The 27,619-nt window shown below is 40.0% G+C and overlaps 1 protein-coding gene across 1 annotated transcript; it reads right to left on the bottom strand.

Moving 5' to 3' along the window:
• On the bottom strand, positions 1-26,424 carry LOC124268547 (probable RING finger protein 207 homolog). Its single transcript, XM_046703541.1, has 8 exons — positions 26,392-26,424; positions 19,221-20,278; positions 18,875-18,933; positions 18,152-18,256; positions 17,236-17,296; positions 16,949-17,017; positions 13,025-13,668; positions 1-765 (listed from the first exon to the last, which is right to left on the bottom strand). Exons 2-8 carry the CDS (start codon positions 20,275-20,277, stop codon positions 754-756), a joined length of 2,007 nt encoding a protein of 668 aa, XP_046559497.1. The 5' UTR covers position 20,278; positions 26,392-26,424; the 3' UTR covers positions 1-753.
• Positions 26,425-27,619: the final 1,195 nt, after the last annotated feature.

The following is a 27,619-nucleotide window of genomic DNA, read 5'->3' as shown; positions in this document are numbered from 1 at the left end:
TATTGCAATATGTGCTTGCATCACTTTATTAACGTGAACTTTCTTATTGATATACGGAATTTTAACAAGAACACATTTTCTAGTATTTTTTTTAATTGTTTTAACTATGCTGAACACGCACACATATTCCTGCATGTCGTGTCACTTCATAATTATCCGTGCTGGATGTTCTTCCTCATTAGGGCAGTACATTGTAAGCTACTACTGGCTTTGTGTTGTGTAAATATACTCCTCACAAACATTAAGCAACACAAACTTCTCGGGCATTATCATCCATGGACAGGCATTATTATCCATAGAAATATAGTTAGGACCTGCTTGTTGTACCAGAGGAATAATTACAGGTAGGTTTTAACCGACCAGATTGCATGTGTGAAATGTGAAGCACATTCATGCCACACAGTTTGCTTGTTGTTTCTGAGGGTGGTTGTGTTCGGGGGATGTTATCAATGTTATCAGATAATTAAATTTGACAGTAACTAAAGGTTATGTATTCTTTGAATATTTACCTTTCAGTAACATGCCGGCAAAAATCACTATCGACATTGATAAAGATATTACACTGAAAATACTAATTTTGTGTGAGGAGTATAGTACACTTTGAGAGAGGTGTATGTAAAAACATGGCGATGCAATGTACGTGATCATTGTAAACGTCTTTTTTCATAGAGAAGATGTTATCATGTTATGAAGTGTTCCTTAGTAGAATTTAATTCGAGAGTCTGTGAGTTCAAATCACCATCACTGTCACCATCACGACAGCGCCTTGACAATCACCGCTTTCTTCTCCTCTGTCATGTTGATGTCGCTGCCCACTACAAGTCTCATGCTGACAGTGAGGCAAGATGGGTTATACACCCCGAACATCGGCCACAGTGGGAGACGGCCAGACAGTAGGAGTGAGGACGTCTATGTATACATTGGCGCACCTCCCTCTCCTCCTCCCTACCTACTCCAACTGCCAGGATGAGGTTCCTTTCTGTGAGCGGTTTGTCCAGAGTGACCCTGTTCTCTACCTCCCAGTACTTGGGACAACCATCCAGGGGTTGAGTGTCAGTGCTGTATGTGCCCGAGTACTTCTTCAGTCTCCCGTCACTTGTAGGTCTGGTGTCCGACTCCCTGTTGACCAGGTCTCCTTCTGTGTTGATGTGGACGTAATCGAGATTGACTCTGTCTTTGTCATATTTTAGAGGTATACCTACACAATATGGATGTGAAATAAATGTGAAAAATACGAATAATTTCTCGTTATAATGATATTTCAATGCTCGGAATACACAGCTTAATAAAATGTACCTATATTCAAACAGTGTAATGTAATCAGAACGCAGCAATAAAACCTACCGAGTGTTACATTTTGACCTTACCATTGAGTCACATTGAATTATCTGATAAGCCATTACCCCGGATATAGCGTGTGTTTCGGTTTCCCAATGAACGAGAATTGTAGACACAGGACGTCAACAAAACTATTCATACAAAATATATGGCATATTTACAGTACAGATTCTAAATTGCTGCCTACAATAAACACCCAGAGAGAGGATTTGTAGACCCAGACACAGTACATTAATAAGAAACGCAAACGACCGCGGTATAAGGAGGAACGTGTAGATTGCATATCAAACAATGATAAGATCACCTGTGATTTGAGTCAACATGTGATTTATTTGTCCATGCACACCGAACCCTAAGCTGCGGCTGGTAAGCAGCGTCAGAGTGACGATATTCTAATTTGTTGTATTGTTTTATCAATCATGTATAAAACGTCCCAATGAATATAGATAACATTCCATTTATCATTAAGATATCCACCAGGGAATTGTTTTGATTGTTGATAAAAATAACTGTCTCAGTGATGCAACCCAAAAACATTATTTTACCTTGCTTTTTTATCTTTCTTGTCATTATGCATGTGTTAAATAGAGCACCATCATGAATATCCCCCGCAATAGCAATTATATTTTTCGAATATAAACTTATATCGGAGACGTGTTGCCATGGAAACTCGAAGAATTATGTGTTTAAAACCCGTTTCTCTTTCATTATATATTAAAACAATTATATCGCAAGCTCGGTCGATATTATTTTACTCAGGTCAATAAAAACCGATATCGACCTCTACAAGAGTTTATAATTGTATCATATCGGAGACGTGTTGCCATGGAAACTCGAAGAATTATGTGTTTTTAAAATCTCATACTATCTACAGGCATCAGGAACGAAACTCATGTTCCAACATCACAGTGATGTGTTCTTGCAGTTCTCCAATACACACACACCGGCTCCTGGTTGCAATTTGTGATTGTATCTAAGATTGCAGTTGTGTCTAGAACTGCCCTTAGTTACATTGGTTAACCATGGTATACTATCTAAACTTCAGAAGGTGGCATCAGTTTCTTACTAGGTCAAACTATGTGCCAGGTTTGGTGACATAATAGAGTGATGTAATAGATAGACATCTTTACTCAGGCTGAGCTAAACATCGCACTCATACTACAGAAACACGTGGCGTCCGACATGCGCAAGTTCACTGGGCGTCCTGAAAACCAGTTTTGAAACACAGATGATAAGCAGGTACTGAGTTACACACAATGAATGTTCACTACCATCACTTTAGTGTCCTGTATGTCCACCCCTTGCATCAATACAGGCACGCAGCCTGTTTCTAGCTGAAAACGTCAGACGTCGGACAAGGTCACGTGGTATGCGACGCCATTCGTCCTGACGAGCTTGTGCAAGTTGCTGTCTAATGTGTGGTGGGTTAGGGCGTTTCCGCACGCGTCTGTCTAGTGCAACCCACATGTGCTCGATCGGGTACATAAATGGAGAACGAGCTCATCACTGTAGACCGCTCACGTTGTTCCTCTCGTCGTCGCCAACGACGAACAACTGGGGCCCAACGCAATCTGTGACGTCTATGTGCAGGGGTCAACACCTGTCCTTTGAAGGGTCTGTAGGCTCGGATACCTGCTGCCCGAAGACGTCTAGCCACCGTGTATCGACTGACACGGTGATCAAGGGAATTTGCCGCTGATGACGTTACCGTCAGGAAACGGTTTCTGAGGTGCAACGTCCTCAAATGCCGGGCTTCAGCTGGCGTTGCTACTCGCGGTCTCCCACTTCTTGGTCTGTCCTGTGTCTGGCCCGTCTGCCAGTAACGTTGCATCAGTCTAGAGACGGCTACACGGGTGCAGCCGAAGGTTCTTGCAACGTTGGCGTGTGTCGACCCCATCTGGAGCATACCTATGGCCCTCTCACGTTCAACTGCTGATAGTCGTGGCATATCTGTGGTGATCATTTTCACACTGCATGTGTAACCTGTCTGCACACTAACTTTATACCCTTAGTGCATGTGAAACTCTGACAGAGGCCAAAATCATGGTTTATACACTTGACCACTTCGACGTTTTATTCACGACGTGAAAGTAAATCTCACTGCAGATATAAAATTACTACGTTAGGGCGACATGTTTCAGTGTATAATTTGTTTTACCTTCAAAATTATTTCTGTAACATTTGAGAAATGGTAACTTTTGGTATACTTTCTTTTGCCGATCAGTTTAGTATCAGCAGTCAAGGTGGGTTGCTGTTTACATGAATAACTAGTACTTGTAGTGACTTGCCTTACAGCTAATACAAAGCAAAGATGGGGACGATTTGACAGTATCTCAAACTTATGACTGTTTCATGCCCACGACTGACTGACTGAGTTTGGTTTTATGCCTCTTTTAGCAATATTCTAGCAACATCACGGCGGGGGACACGAGAAATGGGCTTCACACATTGTACCCATGTGGGGATTCGAACCCGGGTCTTCGGCGTGACGAGCCAACGCTTTAACCACTAGGCTACCCCACCGCCCAACATACCCACGAGATAACAATGGTGAGTCATGACTATCGTGAATGAAGTTTTAAAGCGAAAGTAGGAATTTGTGCTGCAATGTAACAGCTACATACTGCATAAATGAAAGTATGGCTGCCATGGTAAGCATCCTGGTACTTTGGGAGATATACACGCAAGATTTGACCCTTAATATCGAACAGTTAACAGTGAAATAGAAGGCAAAGTTAGTGACGAAACACAACACACCTACCTGGACTGTTAACGCCCTCCACTGTTGACATGTACGGATGATGACGAGCGAACCCTATCTGATTATAATTGTTTGATCTGATTCGAGTTTATTTCAACAGTGACATCTATTTCTTTTACAGACGAAGTTTGCCCCAAACGTATAAGTTCATATTCCATCCAAATTATCTGTTGATTTTTAGTGCACGTCTGCAATAAATATAGATACACAATGCCATTTAGAAAGTGTTAAATGTAACACACGTTATATACACGTTATTTTCAGTTAAGTACAGAGTCTAGTACTTTTGTTGGGTTGAGTCCCATGCGGGATTCAAAACCCACATTCTCAGTCATTCGCCTAATCGCCAGCTTACAAAAATCACCCATCTAACCCCCTCAGCCGTCGCTGCTATTAGTAGATTCGTTTAATTTCGTGAACGCACTCTTTGTGGGGTGCGTTTTAACGTTTATGTAGTAAAGCTATACCTGTTCTCTCAGAAACAGAAAGCAATGTTTCAGTCAATGGGGATATGGGTTGGATGCCGTCTATTGTCAGACAATGGAAAAATTGTATCAAGACAATGTTGTCGACTTAAAAATATGTCGTGTAAGTCGTGTAAATAGGTAGGACGTTTATATGGGGCGGAAAGGATGTAAAAGTTGGAATGGAAAGAAGTTTCATGATATTGGTTTAGGTTATCTGTTAAATGTTCCACATAAAAATGCTCAATAACTCGTTGGTATGTGACAATGTACATGTATGTATGAATGACTTTTGTTATAAATCGGAAATCTAAGTTAGATAAGGTAGAGGTGCAAAGTGCTCTTAACAAACTAAGAGTATATAAGTGTTTTAAACAAGATTAAAAGACAGAAGATTATTTTTTAAGGAACCTGCCAAGAGGTTACAGGTCGGATCTTGCCAAGCTTCGGTGTGGCCCCAATTAAAATTGAAACGGGTCGATATGAATGTACCCTTGTACAAAATAGAAACTCTTTTTATTGTAAAGGCTACGTAGAAGATGAGGTTCACGTTTCACTGCGTATCATATGACAATATCAGGGAAAGTCTTTTTAATGAGTGCATTTGTTAAATCTAGATGTTTTTTGTTTTTTTAAATATGTATGATATCGAGAACTTTTGTTTTATGTTCACCAACACTAATGTCTCTGTTTTATTTGCCAAAAGCTCCTTATTAATATTAAATCGTAGAAAGCATCTTTTGTATGGATAATACATATATTTTGTATGGTTTTTTGCTTTTGGGTATTATTTTATGACAATTTGTCTCTCATAATTCTTTAGAATGGTTCTTTACGAGTATTTTATGTATGTATATATATTGTTGCTGTTTCCATGTCCGTACAGAAGTGAGACATTATTAACTATTGTATGTCTGTCTTTAAGTAGTAACGTTGCACCTTTTCTTCCAGAAGATTTGGAGCATAACTGCTTATTATCTGAATAGTTGTAAGCAACCGAAATACGTCTGACCACTCACACGTCAAAAGCGAGTTTGAAAATTCTATTCTAGCCAGTATGAGGCAAACATATATATTCCTGTCAAACTATATATTGTACTGTTCACGGACACTGACACTCTGACTGTCTCCCACACACGCACTCTTGTCTGTATTATCACACGTTCCAGCTGCTTTAAGCAAAGGCCTATTGTCACTACCTGAATGACACAGATAAGGGTGTTCAGTCCAGCTTTGTTATCGCTCAACAGCCTTTCTCCACTCAGCCTTTCTATAATATTAAATATTAATAATAATAATAAGGCCAGTTATGTAGCTGAACCCCACGCCTTAGGGACATGCTCGAAGCTCTTACAACATGATGGAGATTATTACCCCGGATAACTCACATGACTCACATTTTCTGTTGGGTGAGCTGCGGCAGATTTGAACAAAAACACTTGCCTAAGGTGAAACCTCGGGTGATTCGTTGCGGAGCAGGAGAGTACAGTCCTATAAAATCTCAGGAGTCAAGCTGCCAAACGCGGTAACCCATCCGAGGACCCTTTGTGACAAACGTTGCTTAACTTCTCCTAATTTGTTCAGAAATCCTGTCTATGAAATAAAGTACAAAATAATGTTAACGTCACATTTAAGATGCTTCATCTTGGCCCAAACCCTCTCTTCACATGGTATCTCGCCGCCGAGCATTTTGACGTTGTGATGAAAATGCATAGCTAGTGCCCTATATAGTATTTTACGAGAGGATATTTCATACATATCTGTAACGTTCACGTGAAGACATTATTTGTTTCGTAATGTACATAATATCCTCGGGCTCTGGACGTCGTCTGTATGTGCTCCACCTGTAATGTAGCTGTAGCAAAGGTGAGTGAGTGAGTTTAGTTTAAAGCCGACTCAGAAATGTTCCTGCTTTTTGGTGGCGGTTTGTAAATGATCGAGTCTGAACCAAACAATCCATTGATCAACGACCTGAGCATCGATCTATGCAGTTGGGATACGATGGCATATGCCAACCAAGTCAGCGAGCCTGACCACCCGATCCCGTTAGTCGCCTCTTACGACAAGCATGGGGTACTGAAGGCACATTCTAATCTAACCCTGACCTTCACGGGTGCCAATCAATCCATCCCTCGACTACCATTTCAGCCCTGGGGGACTTCGGCCCTCTGGCTGATATACTAGTCTCGGGCCAATGTGAAGGAAAACAGCCAGGTAATAACCTCTTACGTACCATCTATGATCCGTCTTACCATCATATAAACACAGTTTTAATTCAAAAGAAATACGTTAAGGATATGTAAGCTCAAACTAGCGCTACATGGACAAGGGAAGCCATTTTGGACACTCACAAAGACACTGCTCTCTATCCGTTTTTAGACTAGACGAGATGTGCTCTTTCTCTAACCCCTAACTCTGTATGCTAACAACATTTATTACCCATACGGGCTGAGATGCACAGGTGATTATTTTTGTGAAAAAAGCACATGTACTTTTCAGTGATTCTCAACGTTGATTGGTCAGCTAAGCAGAGAAGAAATATGATTAGTTTACAACTTTTACCCTTTGACAACTTTTACCGTTTCATTGATAATTAGAACGTGCTGTACTCACACATTCCGAGATTTAAAAAAAAAGAAAACAGAAAGGTTAAAGAATATGAATAATCTTTTATTGGACATTAATTTGCAATAAAATTGCGTTATAAATAGTAGTATTTTAAAATTTATAACCTTACAAAAAAAAAAACACTCGTTTGCATTGTTTGTAAACAAACATGGCCGTTATTAGGACGAAAACGTCTCATACCAGCACATCAAATCATGCAAACTCCACTCCGCCCACTCATCCTCTGCCTCAGTCTGTTTTGTATGCCGTAAATCTTCATTCTGTACATACTCTTTTCTGAGGTCTAAATTATGGTGGTGTATTCCACTTCAACATCTCGAATGACTCCTCTGTTAGTCGACCATGTGCTCCAAAGAGGCGTATTCCTCCCATTGATCCGCCAATGCTCGGCAATGTGAACATTATTTCAACTCGGGCATATTTACCATAATCACTCGTACCACGTTTGTTATTCTCCAAACATCTATCGAAATACAAAATTAATGCTTTTCGTTCGACATTTTATAAATGTTCATTGATTTGTTCCAGAATTAGTGCAAAGAGTTGTGTATAGAGACCGACCAAAGATATTTTTGCTCCACAAATAACTGATATTATAGCACAAACTGTAGCGTAGTAATATTATACATCATATGCTTTAATGTGATGAAGTGCGCATGTGTTCGGCGTACCGGATGCTCTGGCACTCGGGAAGTAAAAGGCTTATCGTAAACACTTAGTTGTGTCGTCTCTCCTCCTGGGAACAGCAAGTCATGCATTGAAGGGCCCATAGAACACTACACCAACCATCAACATCAGTTAGAATACTGACTTTATAAAACCAACTGTCAACGGCAGTTGCAATACTGACATTATTACACTAAACGTCAACGCCAGTCACAATACTGACATTATAGCACCAACCGTCAACGTCAGTTACAATACTGACATTCTAATACCAATCGTCAACGCCTGTAATAATACTGATATTATAGCACCAACCGTCAACGTCAGTTACAACACTGACATTATCACACCAACCGTCAACCCCTGTAACAATACTGACATTATAGCACCAACCGCTAATGCCAGTCACAATGCTGACATTATAATACCAATCGTCAACGCCAGTCAGAATGCTTACATTATAACACCAAACGTCAACGCCAGTTACAATACTGATATTATAATACCAATCGTCAACGCCAGTCACAATACTGACATTATAGCAACAAACGTCAACGTCAGTTACAATACTGACATTACAATACCAATCGTCAACGCCTGTAACAATACTGACATTATAGCATGAACCGTCAACGTCAGCTACAATACTGACATTATAACACCAACCGTAAACGCCAGTCACAATGCTGACATTATAATACCATCCGTCAACGCCAGTTACAATACTGACATTATAACACCAAACGTCAACGCCAGTTACTATACTGACATTATAACACCAACCGCCAACGTCAGTTACAATACTGACATTATAATACCAACCGCCAACGCCAGTCATAATGCTTACATTATAATACCATCCGTCAACGCCAGTCACAATACTGACATTATAATACCAACCGTCAACGCCAGTCACAATACTGACATTATAATACCAACCGTCAACGCCAGTTACAATACTGACATTATAATACCAATCAACAACGCCAGTCACAATACTGACATTATAATACCAAACGTCAACGCTGTTACAATACTGACATTATAAACGCTACAGTGTTTTACCAGCACAAGCTCACTGCCCTAACTGTCACCAAGTACTAACTCGCACATATGGTATTAACAGAAAGGGTAAGAAGGTGGCTTTCAGATTTCAATGTAATAAAAAGGTAGGCAAAAAATCTAACAATAACCAAGTTCCTGCACGGAGGGGTACATGGTTTTTTTGGTTCCAATTTGTCTTTGAATAAGACTATTCTCCTTACCTACTGTTTTGCTCATAAGATGAGTTATACTGACACAATCAGAGAAACCAGTATTGATTGTGATAAGGATGGGAGAGTACTGGAAACATCTAGAGAAACTGTAGCGGACTATTTCATGTACTGTCGGGAGGTATGCTCTTCAGTCGTGGAAAGGAACAGTTCGAACATGATAGGGGGTCCTGGCATGACGGTAGAGATTGATGAGAGTAAGTTTGGTAAACGTAAGTATCATCGGGGTAGAGTAGTCGAGGGCCAGCGGGTTTTGGGAGGAATTTGTAGAGAAAGTAGGGAATTATTTTTGGTGCCAGTGGACAAACGTGACAAACAGACGCTTGAGAGGATCATTACGGACAATGTAGCTCGGGGTAGTCACATTATTACGGACTGTTGGAAGGGTTACGACGGACTTGTTGACCTGGGCTATATCCACACCAATGTAAACCATTCCGAATTTCAAAGGTATTTCAGCATAATGTTCGTATTTATCATGTTCACGTCTTTGTACTTTGTTTTGCCTTTGGAAATTGTATAATTGTAAGTAATTCCGTTTGAACCACTTACAGATCCAGTGACCGGTGCTTGCACCAACTTAATAGAAAACAGATGGTGGTGCATCAAGCGCCAGTTGCTGGCCACACACACTCGGCGGGGTGATTTTACGCTGCACCTCGCGGGGGTACGGGGCGAGATTTTCAGTGCTCTGCTCCAGGACATCGGTTTAATGTACCCCGGTCAACATTGATGGTAAGTGTAATGATTATAATAATAATTTTATTTCATGTGATGCTCGTTATATTATATGAATTAGTTGTGAGGAATATGTCATACTTCCGCTTCTTCCTTGCCAAGTGTCATGGCGTCTTTCGTGGGTGAATGATAGTGTTCTATTCCCAGAGGGTGTTCCAGTTGTGTTAACTAATCATATTAAGTTGCTATTTTGCCCTGACGTTACTGAGTGTTGGTTGCATTTTTTATAATCCTAGAGCTGTCATTGCGAATTTAAACATATTTTAGATGGGGGTGGGGGTGGGGTGGGGTGTGTATGGGCGGAACTCGTTCCGTACTTTGGGCGCTGATACAAAGGTGTTTCAGTTTGTTTGGTCCAGAATTTCAGTGTATTAGGAAACAGCCACACAGTACTTTCATCTGAGAAAATCACATTGTCCCAGTTAATATTTCTATGCTGTAAGCACCAGTTCAACCTTCGCTCCTTTTGTTCAGGTTTCATGATCGGTGGTGGAATTCGTCGACTTTTCTTCCAACCCATTGCATGCAGCTCAGTTCAAATTGTCTCCTAACAGACAGCCACAGTTCCTCTATCAGTCATATCCAGCCTTAAGTTTTCTAAACTCCTTCGTTTGTTATACAAGAATACCAAGCTGCCCCCTGTCACCGACAGTCAATTTTCTGGGCCTACCTGCGCCTCCCTGGTGCTCAATGCCATATCCATTTGCAATATTTTTCAAAACACGATAAACAGTGGACAAAGGGATGCCTGTTCTACTTGAAATCACTTTAGCTGATCTGATGTCCTTCTTATAATACTCTATAATGAACTTCCTGTTCTCTAAATCATCAATACTGAGGATCACTGAAAATGTTGTCTGCTAGCAAGTAAACAAAGGGGGATAACTCTTCACAAACTAATGAAAAAGGATTAACGGAATTGTCTTTCTTGAATGAAACCAAGCACTTGATAGCTGGTCAAGGTTGTTTATACTAGAAATCCAATTGAACATATTCCTAACATTCTCAATAATTTCTGGTCATACTATACTTATATCTGTGACCCTCTCGTTATTTTACTGTCCGTTGTTGACAGGTTCTATTGTTTATAATGTTTGATTAACGTTGTTGTGTTAGACACGATGTGGCTCGAATACTGCCGCTGTAAGTTGGTCTTCAGAACTGGTCGTATGAGGCGCCAACGGGATCGGACGGTTAGGCTCGCTGACTTGGTTGACACATGCCATTGTATCCCAATTGCGTGGGACGATGCTCATAGTGTTGATCACTGAATTGTCTGGTTCAGACTCAATTATTTACAGACCTCCGCCATATAGCTGGAAAATGTCTGAGTACGGCGTTAAACAACCAACCAAGCAACCAATCTCTGTAGGCATGAATTCTTATATTAAGTAATATCAGTATATGAGAAATGCTCGGAAAATTCTTACGTTTGAGATCGTTGGTACAGGTTTACGTAAATGGTTGTAATATTCCAGCAACTGCACTTATAGAGTCGAACCCGCGCGTAACGAGAGATGCTTTTAACCCCAAGGCTATCCGACCGCCTCTGTTTTTAGCGAAAATAACGCATAACTGCCTTGGAATGTTGCACAACCCTTTCTACGAAGAAAGATACCAAGCCGTTGAACAAGATATATTTGCTAATGTGTGGTGAGATGATCACCTGTTATTTATATTATATTTGAAAGGTTTCCTTACAACCTTTGGAAATGACGGTAACAATAACACAGCAGCTGTGTGATATTTGTTATGTGAACCCATATAAACACATTATGCAAGAAGTTGACCTTCATCTTTGTGGTAATATTTCCTACACATATTCATTTTCGGAGCTTTTTGCATACACTGTTCTGTGTCACTTTGAAGATTTGAATGAAGCCATACCACTGTTGAACAGAGGCGGTTGGGTAGCCTAGTGGTTATAAGCATCTCTCTTGACTCTCGGGTGCGAATCTACAAATGCAGTGGGTACACCATGTAAAGGACTTCCAATTTTAAATGGACGAAATATTATCACAGTCGGCGGAAACATGTACCAACGATCTGAAACTTAAATAGTCACTGAAGTATCCGTAAAATATGTTCACGAATTACCGTGCAAGAAGTGGAGACGGGGAAAACATCCATGAAGCTTTTGTACTTCGTCACTCTTTATATTTGTAAGGCGTGTTGTCCTTTATCATACTTTCAGCTGCAAGACTCGAAAATGCAATTACCCTTGCAATGTGTGCTTGCCTCACGCCATTGTAGCGACATCTCTGATGGAAATTAAGGAATTCAACAAGAACAAATTGTCTACTGTTTGTTTTTAATTTGTTAACATATAATCACCACGCATACATATTTAGGGGATACATGTACTGTGTTTGACGAGTTGGGGACGTACACCGGTGGTTACATAGCTGCAAATTTAACGTTATATTGGCGACGCCGAAATTCAGTTATATCGGCGACGCTGAAGCGGAGCCGATATAATGTTAAATTTGGGGCTATATAACCACCGGCATACGTCCCCCATTCGTCAAAACACAGTACAGTTATCCCAATTCTAATTCAACTCGTTTTACACTTTTTTTTCATTATTTAAACCAGGTCAAAGTTCCTGTAGGTCAAAAGTTAATCACATCATTCCTTGAACTTACACCATCGCTAGAAATAGTAGTTCCCTGATGATTCCTCACCTACGGGCTATTATCAGTTCTGTTGTGAAATGACGTCATAGTGACGTCATAAATCTTGTTTCATGATCTAACAGTGTTGGGTCAACAGCCCGTTGCCAGTAAGTTGTTTTAACTCAAATGAAATTTATGATACTGTTTTGTCTTTTTCTAACACACATTCCACCAATTTAGCTGGATAGGCAGGTTTTGGTGAATCGGGTTTCAAACTGCGACCGTATATGCTGATTATACGGTCGGAAATTTATAGCATTGACCAATCAGAACTCGTCTTACATACTAAGTTGATTTGGAATCCTGCATTTCATAATTATACACACTGGATGTAGTCGCTACTACTGGCTTTGTGTTGTGTAAATAGTAATTTTCACAGAGTTGTATGTAAATGTTGTATGTAGAAGATATTATCAAGTTATTAAGTGTTCCTTAGTAGTATTCAATTCGAATGTTTGTGAGTTCAAATCACGACAGCGCCTTGACAATCATCGCTTTCTTCTCCTCCGTCATGTTGATGTCGCTGCCCACTACAAGTCTCATGCTGACAGTTATGCACTCTGGGTTATACACCCCGAACATCGGCCACAGTGGTTCACTGCAGTCTACATTGTCTAACGTCGACATGACTTTCTTCTCCTTCACATCAATGAAGACAATCTTCTTCCTGGCGCCATCATAGACAACACCGTAATGTAGTGTGTGTGGTGCCCCTGCTGTGTTGGGGAGAGTGTCCGGCAGATGCAGCACACGATTCCCCTCCTTCCCTATCCTCCTGCATATCCCGCCGTCTGTAATACAGTCGGCGACGGTCATACAGTAAGTGTGAGGACGTCCACCTATCCAGTGAAGCACGTCCCTTTGCTCCTCCCTACATACTCCAACCTCCAGGATGAACAAGTTCTCTGAGAGCGGTTTGTCCACACTGACCATGTTCTCTACTTCCCAGTACTGAGGACACCCATCCATGAGGAGGGGGACAGTACTGCATGTGCCCCGGTACTTCTTCAGTCCCCCTTCCCCTTCAGGCCTTGTGTCCGACTTCCTGTTGACCAGGTATCCTTCTGTGTTGATGTGGACGTAGTCGAGATTGACGCTGGCTTTATCATACTTTAGCGGTATACCTACAACATATGGATGTGAAATGCATGAGAAGAACACTTATAATTTCTCGCAATAATGATATTGTAATACTCGGAATTCACAGCTTAGTAAAATGTACCTATATTCAAACAGTGGAATATAATCGGAATGCAGCAATAAACCCTACATTTTGACCTTAGCACTGAGTCACATTGAATTAACTGATAAGCCACTACTCCGGATATAGCTTGTGTTTCGTCGGTTATCAAATTGTGGACACAGGACGTCAACAAAAATATTCATACAACATATATGCCATATTTGCAGTTCAGATTCTAAATTGCTGCGTACAATAAACACCCACATAGCGGATCTGTACACCTAGACTCAGTACATTGGTGTCTTATAACAGAAACGCAGACGAACGTGGTATTACGAGGAACGTGTAGATTGCATGTCAAACAATGTTAAGCTCACTGTAATTTGAGTCAACATGGTTGATTTAAGTTGTCCATGCACACCGAACCCAAAAACTGCGGCTGGTAAGCAGCGTCAGAGTGACAACATTTTTATTTCTTCTATTTATTGGGTCAGTCATGTATAACATGTCCAAATGAATATAGATTTCATTCCATTTATCATTAAGATATGCGCGAGAGAATTTTTGATTGTTGATAGAAATGTTTTGTCAAAGATGCAAGCCAAATCATTATTTTACATCGCTATTTGATATTTTTGTGAACATGTATGTATTAAATAGAACAACATCATGACTATCCACCGGAATAGCAATTATATTTCGTGAAAATACATTGTAGACGTGAATAATGTTCTACAAATTTAAAGGCATCAGCAACGAAACGCTTGTTACCTCATCACACTGGCGTGTCATTGCAGTTTTACAACACACACACACACACACGCGCGTGCGCGCGCGCACGCACAAAGAGGCTCCTGGTTGTCATTTTTTATGCAATCTTAGGTTGAATCTGAAATTGCCCTTAGTTTTACTTGGCTGACGATGGTACACTATCTGAACTTCAGAAGGCATCACTTTCTTATTAGGTCAATCCATCTGCCAAGTTAACGTCGTTTGGTGACGAAATACTGTACAGGTTCCAAGATCTACAATATCTTGCACGGTTGGGCTGGCGGACGGACAGTAATGAAGGCGTAGCAAGGATGGAAAGTAAAATGACAGCGTTATCAAGTGGTCAAACACTGGTTACCCCATCACAGTCGTGTTTCATAGCTATACACATAGCTGTTTCGACTCGCCGTCACCTGGTAGTCACCTTTTTAATCGTAGTGAGTGAGTGAGTATGATTTTAGCAATTTTATAGCAGTATCACGTCGGGGGAGAACAGAAATGGGCTTCACACATTGAACTCATGTGGAGAATCGAACCCGGGTCTTCGGCGTGGCGAGCGAACGCTTTAACCACTAGGCCACCCTACCTTCCCTTGTTTAAGTACATGTATATGTAACGTTGCAGTTTGATATCATAGTCACTGTAAATGCTAAATATCTGGCCTGGTAGACTTCAGTAAAACATGGTAGCCAGACCTACACTTTATCAGTAAAGTACAGATTCTAGTACTTTCACACAAAATGGAAGTCACAACTGGTTGCCTGAATCACGTACATTGTGTGCCCCTCTGACCAGTGAAAATTGTCAGGGCTCCCACAACAGAAAACTATCAATATATTACGCCATTACGTCAATATTACGTCCATTCTATGAAATCAATATCTTAAAATAAGCAAACTCAACTATGATATTGATTGTGAAACGTTGATCTAATACGCTCACATCCTGTCATTAAAACGATTGGGTCTGTGTCTGTCGATTACCTCAGTTAAGCGAAATCAGGATACAGTAACAGAGATGTATTGTGGAGTACAGCTGATGCTACACTCGTTTGAACGCCACATGTCAGATGACTATGATCCCCCACCTCCACCCCTAGTTTGTTTTTAAACACCGAATCGGTATTAGCACGAATGGCAGCATTCTGTTGATAGTCGAGTTTGGGCCAGACAATCCAGTGACTGATACCTTGAGCGTCGGTCTATGCAAATGGAAAGGAATGATGTGCATCAACCAAACCAGAGCGCCGTCACCTGGTAGACACCTTTTTAATCATAGTGAGTGAGTGAGTATGGTTTAAGCAATTTTATAGCAGTATCACGTCGGAGGACAACAGAAATGGGCTTCACACATTGAACCCATGTGGAGAATCGAACCCGGGTCTTCGGCCTGGCGAGCGAACGTTTTAAGTACAAGGCCACCCTACCGTCCTTTATTTAACTACATGTATATCTTACGTTGCAGTTTGATATCATAGTCACTGTAAATCCTTAATATCTGGCCTGGTAGACGTCAGTAAAACGTGGTAGCCAGAACTACACTTTATCAGTAAAGTACAGATTCCAGTACTTTCACATAAATGGAAGTCGGACAACTGTTTGCCCGGATCACGTACTGTGTGTACCCCTCTGACAAGTGAAAATTGTCAGGCCTTCCACAACCGAAAACTATGAATATATTACACCATTACCCCTCTGACCAGTGACAATTGTCAGGGCTCCCACAACCGAAAACTTTGAATATATTACGCCATTACGTCAACTTTACGTCCATTCTATGAAATCAATATCTTAAAATAAGCAAACTCTACTATGAAATTGATTGTGAAACGTGGATCTAATACGCTCACATCCTTTCATAGAAAACAATTGGGTCTGTGTCTGTCGGTTACCTCAGTGAGACGAAATCAGGATACAGTAACAGAGATTTATTGTGGAGTACAGCTAATGCTACACTCATTTGAGCGCCATAGGCCAGATGACTGTGATTCCCCCTTAGTTTGCTTTAAACACCGCATCGGTATGAGCAGATATATGGCAGCAGACTGTTAATAGTCGAGTTTGGGCCAGACAATCCAGTAAGTGATACCGTGACCGTCAGTCTATGCAAATGGAAAGGAATGATATGCATCAATCAAGCCAGCGAGCCTTCACCATCCCCATGGATGAACATGTGAAACTGCCTTTATATATAGTATTCTTTTAACATTACTTGGAAGAACAGCTTTGAACATCAAAATATACTACAAACAAAAAGTATGGGAAGTATTTTGAAAATTTCATAGTCATATATAAACTTAAACGAGGTGAGGTCATTTATACTCTAAGGTAAATGAAACCTTTTTGTGTGCTTGAGTTTATATATACTATCACAATTAGGGTGTTCCCATACTTTTTTTTTTACTATATGTAAATAATGCTCTGTCTGTAATACATGATAAATGTACTCACACTTCAGCATGAAAGACCTGTCTACAGCTCCTGGCTTCAGCAGATGAACACCACATTCTCTGGCAGTATCTGAAACACCAGTAGGCACATCACCACACACGTGTGATGAGACATAGGAACTTTTGATGTTATGTCATTAGTAAGGTATACTTGATAAGCTTAAACCAAAAGAATCATTCGATATAAAAAGCACTGAGATCATATCCGGGAACCAGTGGCTAAGAAAAAAGGGGTTTTCGAATCTCATATTCAACCTTCTCTTTAGCAGAAAGAAAACATGTATTTACCAAGCAAGAGATCTATTGTATTGGCATCCTTCTTCTCAATGGCTTCTTTCTCATCAATGCGCTGCAAGAACATACATGTATATATCATGAGATCAAGAAATATCTTGCCGTTGCCTGTGTCACAGGGGTATTATTTTCAACAAAGGCATGTTTGTATGCATTAAATAATGCAGCTATAAACGATTACACAACCGCGACTTGAATAAGGTGGTCACAATTTACTCAGAGACACACAACAGGTCATAAAATCAGATTTGGGAAATGGACGAAAGTGAAACATTGTGTTAACAATTTAGCAAATGTAATGGGATGAGTATATAAACTACCGGACAAAAGAGAGTTATCGCTTTTTGAGTACAAAGTATTTGTATACATAAAAAAACAACCACATTAACACTGGTAAAGTTTTGAACCGAAGCAGAAGACATTCGGCTAGACACAGCATGCCCTCTATGACAATGCAGCTGTCCATAAACTTCGTATGAATCGTGCATTTTTCAAAACGTGAAAGACGTAATGGTGTCTCATGCACCTGCATGATTGTGGCATAGATACCGATGCTGGACAGAGCAAGCAAGCAGTAGCCCCGAAAGAACACCATGAATTTGCCAAGATTAACGCAAGCGCACAGGACTATCGGTATTGCCAATATGGGGTTCACGACGCCACTGGTAAGAACCTTCAAATTCAGTCAGGCCACCATAAGGAAACTGATAGACTGCTTCTAGCAAACAGGCCAGATCCAATACCGCCCAGGATCAGGTAGACCAAGAGGCACTACACAGGCCGAAGACCGCTATATCTGGCAGATCCACCTTTGGAACAAATTCGTGACGGCGACGTCAACGTCAGGGACAACAATAGGACACACCAATCAGCAGACAAAACTATTCCATAACTAGATTAATGGACATACTGATTTCAAGCTTTCGATTTCTGAATTGAGCTTGTCTGTCAGCTTTGTAAGGCTTTCAATGTGCTTTTCGTCTGAGTCGATTTTCGTCTTTAGTTCTTTCATGTCCTGCAACATATGATATGACATATGGTATATTTTCGTCATGTAATTTATCATCTTGTGCATACGATATTGGCAAAAATACCTGATACGTTTCATGGAATGAATAATACTAGTCATGACGTTGAGAAGCATTGCATCATAACGTCTCCTTTGTGATAAACTTTGTTTGCCTGTTATCAAAAGCCCAACTCAGCAATATTGCAAGGCTCTGTAAATAAGGATTCTTGACATCCAGTAATCAACATCATGATCATCTTGGTGGGGATTTTTTTTGTTGGTATGTTGTTTAACACTCAGCAGTATTTCAGTTGTATGGCGATGGTCTGTAAATAATCAGATAATCCAGTCATCAACAACATAAGCATCGATCTACACAACTGTGATACGGTGGCATGTGTCCACTAATTAAATGAGCGTGACAACTCGATCCCGTTTGCTGGCTCTTACGACAATCATGGATTGCTGAAGACCAATTCTAACCCCTAACTTCACGGGTCTGATCATCGATCTATGCAAACAGGGATCGGTGACATGTGTCAATCAAGTCCACCCGATCCCATCAGCTGCCTCTTGGGCACTTTGTGAGCCTGAGTATGATGTACTACAACTTCCTTCACTCACCATTTTATGTTTCATTTCCACGTCTGCCAGAAAGTCATCGTCAGTCTGAGTACCCCTGTCTGAAACAACACAAAAAGGATTTAGATGTATAGACACTGGAACTATGTTTCTGTGCATGTTACAAACGCTACATGTTTAAGAACAAATCCTTAGTCTTCACCTAACCGAGTGGATTTCCAATTATGGATTCATGAGTGGGTAAGATAAAATTAAGATCTTAAGTCACATCGGCAGGATGTCAGCCATATCGTGACTATCATATAGATGCATGAAGAAAGGCCGCAGGATATTGCACTAATAGATACAAACACTGAAACCAATGTTAGAGATGAAATGATTAGGTTACCAGCAATTATTTCCGATTTTCCGTCCATATCCATCGTCAAAATGGCACCAAATCCTGATACAATCGCTTTCAGTTTAGACAAACTGTTGGTGTTGAAGACAGCTGTGGGTACTGCATATGTTTGAGGCGCGGCATTGTCTAGGCAGGTCCGAGTCATCTCCCCAACATATCTCTCCAGGCCTAGGATGTCTGACTTTGAGGCAAAGAGGAAGACATTATTGATGTAATCTAACACCATGGTGCAGGTCTTCTTGTCTTCTTCACAGGCGGTGAGAAGAACATGCTGTGCTGCCCTTGTCTCCTTCGTATGATTTTCTAGATCAATGAGAAGTTCCTCCTCTCTTTGATCAAGTTGTGATCTCAAAGATTCGAAAATGTGACGAATATTTTCTTTCAAAGAAATGTGTGTTTCGTCAGTGGATTCTGTTCCTTGCCTGATACTCTGCATGGTTGCCTGGTAGCGAGTCTGTAACATTGATAGTTCATTCTTATGATATCCCAGTTGTTTCGTTACAGTTTCAGCAGCCACATCAACCTTCTCAACTTCGTGGTCGGCATGATCTTCAATTCTACATCTCGCACAGATTAATTTCTTGCAGCTGTTATCAAACAGATAGAGGGGGTCGTATTTATGGATACTGCAAAATTTGGGAACGGCCGAGACAGTCGGTTCCAAGTCACAGAAGTTTTGGACTACATGGCTTCTGGTAACTTTGAAGTTGCTGTGCATGTTCTGGCAGTATTCACAGAGTAACTCGTCACAGTCCTGACACCAGCACACAGCCTGGTTGCCGTCATCTTCATGTGTACAGAGAAGCTCTGTGGGGCGATGTTTGACCGTCAGATGGAATATTTCCTTCTGTCTCACTGCATCCTTCTGGAGGCTTATGTCTGTGAGGTTGACCTCCCTCTGACAAGTAGAGCATGATATCACACCACCAGCTGCAGATGTCACACATGTCTCACACACTCCGTGTAGACAGGGCAGTAGGTAGGGGGCGGGGCCGTTCAGGGTAAACTGCTGCTGACAAACAGAACATTTGGGGAAGGAGTCCATTCTGGAAGACAGAAACCACATATTAGCATCCAAAGAAACATTTTCGATAAATGCTGTGATCCGTATAGATCTTTGTCAAGTCATCTCTTACTGCGCATAACTGTACGATTCAAAATACGTCCATCCAATGCATTGTAATGTGAACATTACCCATGGCAGTTTACATCCTATTCAGCACAAACGTACATTCAGTCTGGGTCTATCGAAGTACAAAATCGACCTCCTGCACGTACATTTAAGAGCATAAACATATCATGATAAACCGTAACAAAGCCGACCTTGGATTAAAATCATAAAATCATTTTATCAAGGAAATATATGGAAAGGTGACAGCATAGTGAATGTAGAGATGGTGTCCTCTCACTTAGCCAGATTCTGTCAAAACAGGTCTCTCGCATAGCCAGAGTGGGATTTGGCTGACTAGGGTTAGTGTTTTGATTACGCTTCATCCAGATGAGCCATAATTTGTTTCAACAAAATGCTGAATTAGTGCGATTAGGGAAATTTGTATTAAAGTGAGGTACATGTACATTGATATGGTATTATTTGATATTTTTTTAGGATTTGAGGACATTAGTGAGATTTGTATATAATTGAGATTCATTCCTGTTTGCTGTACGAGTCATGACAAAATTTATGATGTGACAAATTTCCAACCCACGATGTACTCGAAGACACATCCAAAAACATTTTTCTATAAAATGGTTAAAAATTAAACTTAAAAATATTAGAGCAATCTCGTTTTTCCTAAGGTATCTGACACTACAAACTACACTTTCCGAGATCGTTTGAAGCTCCAAACCTTCCATAGTAAAAGTGCAAAAGTGCAAAAGTCAATTCTCCAAGATAAAGTAAGATTGTGGAATTCTTTGTCTACCGATCATAGAGAATCGGCTACTTTGGGTAGTTTTAAGAAACAGATTAATGTGTCAAATAATGATAGTCAAAACTACTTAAATTTCAACTCTGGATCAAGATTCTGTCAGATTATCCATTCACGCCTCAGTCTCGGTTGCAGCAATTTAAACGCACATAAATATCAACGATTTATATCTTCAAATCCCTCTTGTTCTTGTGGCTATTGTTACGAAGATCCAATTCACTATTTCATTTCGTGCGTTAATTACACTGACAAGAGACATAAAATGCACCTCTATGCTAAAGGATATGACATCAAATCGATACTATACGGCCACCCTAATGGATTTACTAAAGATAATCTTGAATTATTAGAATCTATCCATTCTTTCATTGTACTGTCAGGCAGGTTCGTGTTGTAATAGTAAAAACGAAATTGCACTTACTATTAAGTAGTTTCCGACACTAATGGTTCTAATGTTATAAGCGGCTATATTACAGTTTTTGATTGTTACATTTCCAGAAAGCTATTGTTTATTGTTTGTTAATAGCATGCTTTTCTCCTCACGATTGTTATATCTATAATTTATCTGTATTCCGGAGCGCTATTCATTTGGTTTTCATCTGGCCCTTTCCAGAACTGAAAGTATTTTTGCTGTATGGATGTTCATATTCATGTATTTTGTATGCTTAATGTAAGTTATGATATCATGTACTTTTGTAATAAGGTTATGAAATGCAAGTCGCATAAATATTATTTTGTCTGGAGAGGCATCAATATAAGCTTTTTGCTTGTTTGCCGATCCGGTTTCTGAACAATATATCAGAAATAGATATGTTTAAACCGAATTTTCATACTACAAACAAACGCACACACACTTGCATACTTCTTAAACCATGTCGCATTGTATATATAGACTATAGCCCTTAAACAAAGGCTCACGCTTCAGTGGTAATGCTAATTACCTGGCTCGCATCTTAACAAGACCCTTTTGGATAGACTCTGGCTAAGTGAGAGTGAACCGTAGAGATAGTAGAACCCAGATTTAATTATTTACTTGGTGCAAATCGCGGTGCCTGTTCACGGGGTTGATGCTGTTCCTACAAATATCCTACGATGTTGAAATTCCCAACCAAACCTGATATCAACGAAATGCTGTATTTTCCATGTCTATCACAGAAGAGACAATAATTAAGTTACAACACCTGATGCCCATTGCACACTTCCAGTAACGACAACACAACCATTTCTATATCCATATGTAGGTCTTGAGACACCATGCACTGTACTCAAGTAATGTTAGGGTTACACTATGTTCCCGGTGGCCATGGCAGCCCCGTTTCCCCCAAACCGTTTTTGCGCCGTGGGATTGTGGCCATTTGTTTCCACCAAAGTCAGGTTTTGTTTGGTCCTGCTATGTTTTCTCACGGTCTATCTCGGTATCCGTAATGGGCCATTTGGATAAACGGGCTGCTGCTCAAGGGCGTACACCCCTTGGCGCGCAGTCCACTACGGATGCCATTACATTTCCTCCCGGCCTGTGGCGTTTGGAGCACGCCTGTCCCCACAGTATAACATAAAGCTTCCCAAGCAATAGCAGCCATTGTATCCCGAGAGCTGTACCCCCAAGATTAAGAAGATATCGAGTATTTGAGTCAGCAAGAAGGCCAGCGTCAGCTGCAGATTGTGAATGCCAGAGAACGTATAGTGCCGTATCACGCCTGTAAACCTTCACACGTCTGGATGCGTCGTCATAGAACAGGATGAAACGGCTACCATAGAACCTAGTTTGCCGTGACAATTGTTTCACCCTTGATGCCACGGACAAAACGGGCATCAAGGGTGAAACAATCGCGACAAAACGCCAAACAAACGTTGCCAAAAGTAACAAAACTTGAAAGGACCGTGAAAAGCCGGGGAATACACATGCCCCCAGTCCCACTTCGGACCGTCTAAGTTTTGTTACGGCCTGTATTACATGCTGTCACGTTTGGTTACGTTCCCCCCATTTTACTATGTTCTACAATGTTTCCCATGTGTACCGTGACTGCTGAGTCAAATATTTGAACAGTTTATAAATCTGGCATGTTGTCCACGGCCTGTCACGTTTGCTCATTCAATCCCCCCACGATGTCTCACGTCCATCCCGTTTTGTACCCGCTACACGACGTTTAGGCGAAACGGGGCTGCCGTGGCCGCCAGAAACATAGTGTAACCCTCGCATAAAGCAGCACAAATTATCTCAGTCTACACAAGGGTAATGGGTGATCTTTTCCAAATTTATTTTCTTTCCAGTAACTTTTGAGTGGCGCTGTCCCAGGCAGTCCAACCTTAAACTGACAACGAACGACGGATGAGCGATACGAGTGGTACGTTAACTATTACACTCAGAGACATTTAATCAGTTTAGCCTTGACCTTCAGTGGTAACATTCACGCTTGTGTATGGACGGTATATCGTTTTCCCGAAAACGATGATAGACCTATGTTTTGTTTTGATATGTTTTCCCCCTGATTCTGTTATACATCAAGGATGACCATCATTGTTCGTATAGCAATAGTGGATCACCTGATGGTTTTCGAAGCGAGGCGGTGAAATGAGCTGATCTCTCATTTCAGGTCATGTATTGTTGTTTAAATGAAGTTTGCAATCGGTACTTTAAGTGTTGCCCTCGATGTTTGAACTTGATAATTCTATAATAGACTATCACGGACGAATTAAATCAATCATCATCTATATGATATTATAATACAATGTTCAAAATATGATTTGAAACAAAATGACAGTAAATCACTGAAATTCATTTTAGTGTCTGTGAGGTTCTACCGTATATAAAATGATACGTTCTGTTGCACCTCTCTGCAATCATATAATTTCAAATATGATAAAAAAGATATATATTAACAGAATATCTCAGCTAGAAATGAGTTTAACTTCTTGTACTCGCATACCAGTGCCTTAACGGTATCGCGCCATGCTATTTGTGTGAACTTGTAAGCCAGTACATTCCAACCAGAACTCTAAGATCCCAGTCCCATATTATGTGCACAGTGCCTACATACAGACTGAAACGATCAGGATTCAGATCATTTGCCTACCAACAGCTGTTCTATGGAATTATCGTCATGAAGATCTCAAAACAGCCCCAAACGTTTCTATTTAAGAAGTACTTTGTCTAGACTCTCACCCAAATAACTTTACTTGTAGCGCTATAAGCATACCAGCTGGCGTGGAATTTGTCGTGTTACAAATTCACTCATTATTATCATTATTACTATTATTATTATTAAAAATTGGAATAGAAGACATCTAAGACACAAAAGAGCCTTTACAAAGTTTATATACATATTCAAGGATACTTACCAAGTACAATTGTTCATCATTTATAAAAAAAACACGATCTATACAAACACAATTTCAATCTTTGTCATGCTGATTTTATTGTCAGTGACTTGTAGTGTACGTTTAACTGCAGTTTTTCTTCAAAATGATAGATGATGAGAATCGTCATGACAGAGATCGTATTTAATATTCTAGAAACAGCTTTTTATGTGAATTGGTTGCGAATTGCTTCTTCAAACTGGCAAAGAAACAAATCAGTAATGACATTCCTTAATACATATTTCTTGTGTGATGTGGAAACTATTTTGTTTTATTCTATCTACCTCCATTAATCTGATGTCTGTATTGCGCAATGTTACGACCATATTTAATATGTGTATATGATAGTGCATACAGTGATTATGGAGTTAAATTTGAACTTATCCTCGTAACATATTATGTTAAACAAGATTCCTTGAGCATGTTAATTTCTAATAAACAGAGTTAATGATGCAGTTGACATTGAGCACTGTTGAATGAGTGAGTGAGTTATTTTTTAACGTCACATCGCCAGTATTTCAGCCTTATCGTAGCTATACATTAAACCACAATATATTTATAACCTTAAACTCCTGTCGTCGAAGGACAGCAAAAATACAAGAATATCACAAATTTGGTTTAAAACTGGTATGTTGCAATAAAATCTATTAATACGGAAAAAAATACAAAATAAAAACATGCTACTGATCGCCAACAACTGAAGGGACCAGCGACCATAGGGACTTATTATACTTTTGCTTCTTGCATGGACCTGAGCTGGATTTACACCATTCCCTCAGGTGTTGGCTATATTTTGGTCATTTAGCCGAACATTAAAAGACCAGATATTCTACTTTTAAAACGATGGTAGATATAAACATATTTTGAATGAAATGGGAATGAAAATCGGGAAAAAAGCTATAGCTAGGTGGTAGATTGTCTGTAAGGGAAATTATATTGTCAACATAATGTTACCAAAAGAAGAAAATACAGATGTAATTTGAATCTGTTTATGTGTTAGTCAGTATTTGTTTGTTGAGATAAGTCTCTTTAATGTATTTTAAAAGCATTAACTCGTATCAGAATTTTCTAAGAAATGGATCAATAAACTGACATATATAATGACTAATAGCACTGGCGTGGATACATTTTATAAGGGACAGAATATTATGGGTAAATTCTTTTTTCAAACTATGATGACGAGTAAATATACTGCAACCGCTTAAGTCCCAAGCTACTTGTAGCTTCAACAAATGTTACTATTCTAAACTAACAATCACTGCAAAGCAGGTGTCAGTCAACGGTATTACCTGTAATCAATATGGGTGAATATACACAAAGTATCTAAAGCTATCGTACACAAACGAGTCTTATCTGTACACATAGTATCAGCAGTCAAGGTGGGCTACGGGTTGCGTGAATAACTAAGGACTGAGGTAGTGACATGCTTTAAGCTGATACTCAGCAAATATAGGAACGTGTAGTGTGGCAGTCAGCTAACTCGAATATCTAGGCTATACACTGTTGTCACACACTATGTATAATTGAAATTCACACATTGAAATATCGACGTAGCAGTAAGACATGCACGCCTTTCAAAGTCGCGCTGACATTATCCCCAACAACCGAGTGTCACATTCCCACAACATAACAGTAGTTAAGTGAGTCATGGCTGTCGTGAATGAACCCCGACCTAGTTCTAAAGCGAAAGTAAGAAGTTGTGTAAGTCATTTAACACTAATATCCAGGCTATGTGCTGCATAAATGAAAGTATAGCTGTTAATTTCAGAATCCTGGTAATGTAGTGACATATACGCGCAATATTTGACCCTTAATATCGAACAGATAACAATGTATAGGAAGACAAAGTCAGAGACGAAACACAACACGCTTACCTGGACTGGTAACTTCCTCCTCTGTTGACACGTACGTCACTTCTGGACGATGACGCCTGACTGTTATCGCATTACAATTGTAAAATATGATACGTGCTTATGTTTCCTTGTAACGGTAACATATTACTACTAAATATGCCTCAAACGTATCAGTTAATATTTCATCGTCTACGTTATCGTTTGTCTATTTATGTAAGTCTGCACTTAGCGATATTCCTACTTTATAACGGCGGTCTGTAACACCAGTCTAGACAGGACACACCAGTGTTGGATGCCATGAGCTCCAATCTGCGCCACTGGCATGATAATCACACAAACTAACCACACAAAAACAATACAAAATAAATCCAACAAAACAAAATATTTACAAACTCCAAAACAACATGTAAGAAAAACTACCAAGAAATAAATACACACTCAGATGTTAATTATTTTCATAGATCAGAGGTAAATATTATTTTGCATATTGTTTTTACATCATCACAAAATACAAACACGCACAAGAAATTCAAACAACATAAGTAAATTATAAGAAGAACATAAGAGAAACTATGAGGAATACATTGATTAATTATTTAATTAATTATGCAGATTGTGATTACATCGTCACTGTATACAATTCCTGCCGCATTGTAAAGATACAACCAGATTTTGTGACGCCCATGCATGCACAGTTGTGTAGAGTAACTGCGTCGGCATTGTGAACGGGAATACACTGAATCATAGCATCGTTACCAGTCACAAACCATACTTGTGTCCAATCTGTAAAACATCATTTTGGTCTTGTGCAAATAATCGGAGTGTCACGTTAGTTTGTTTTTAGGGCATATAGAATTCAAGGAACTGTGTCTTAGAAATATATTCAATCTCCTCCTTGCCATTCGCTCTATATTACTATTACATTTGTCACGCGTTATATTTGGAAGTTTCTCAGTAAAATATAGATTCTAGTTCTTTAGTTAGGTAGAGTCCCATCCGGGATTGGAAGCCACATTCTCAGAGTCAGACAGCTGATCACCAGCACACAAAGTCAGCCATCTATCCCACTCAGCCGCCGCAGCTATTAGTACAGTCGTCTATTTCGTGTTTGCCCTCTTTGTAGGGTATGTTTTTAACGTTTAAGTAGTAAAGATGTACCTGTTCTCCAAGAAACAGACTCCGGGTTAGAATTGAGATCTGCAGTAACCCATGCTTGTCGCAAGAGGCGTCTAACGGGATCGGATGGCCA

The sequence above is a fragment of the Haliotis rubra genome, unplaced genomic scaffold (assembly GCF_003918875.1).
Source record: "Haliotis rubra isolate DU_JTF1 unplaced genomic scaffold, ASM391887v1 Scf139, whole genome shotgun sequence".
Lineage (NCBI taxonomy): Eukaryota > Metazoa > Mollusca > Gastropoda > Lepetellida > Haliotidae > Haliotis > Haliotis rubra.
Note: the sequence above shows the minus strand (reverse complement) of the source record. Positions and strands in the feature narration are given on the sequence as shown.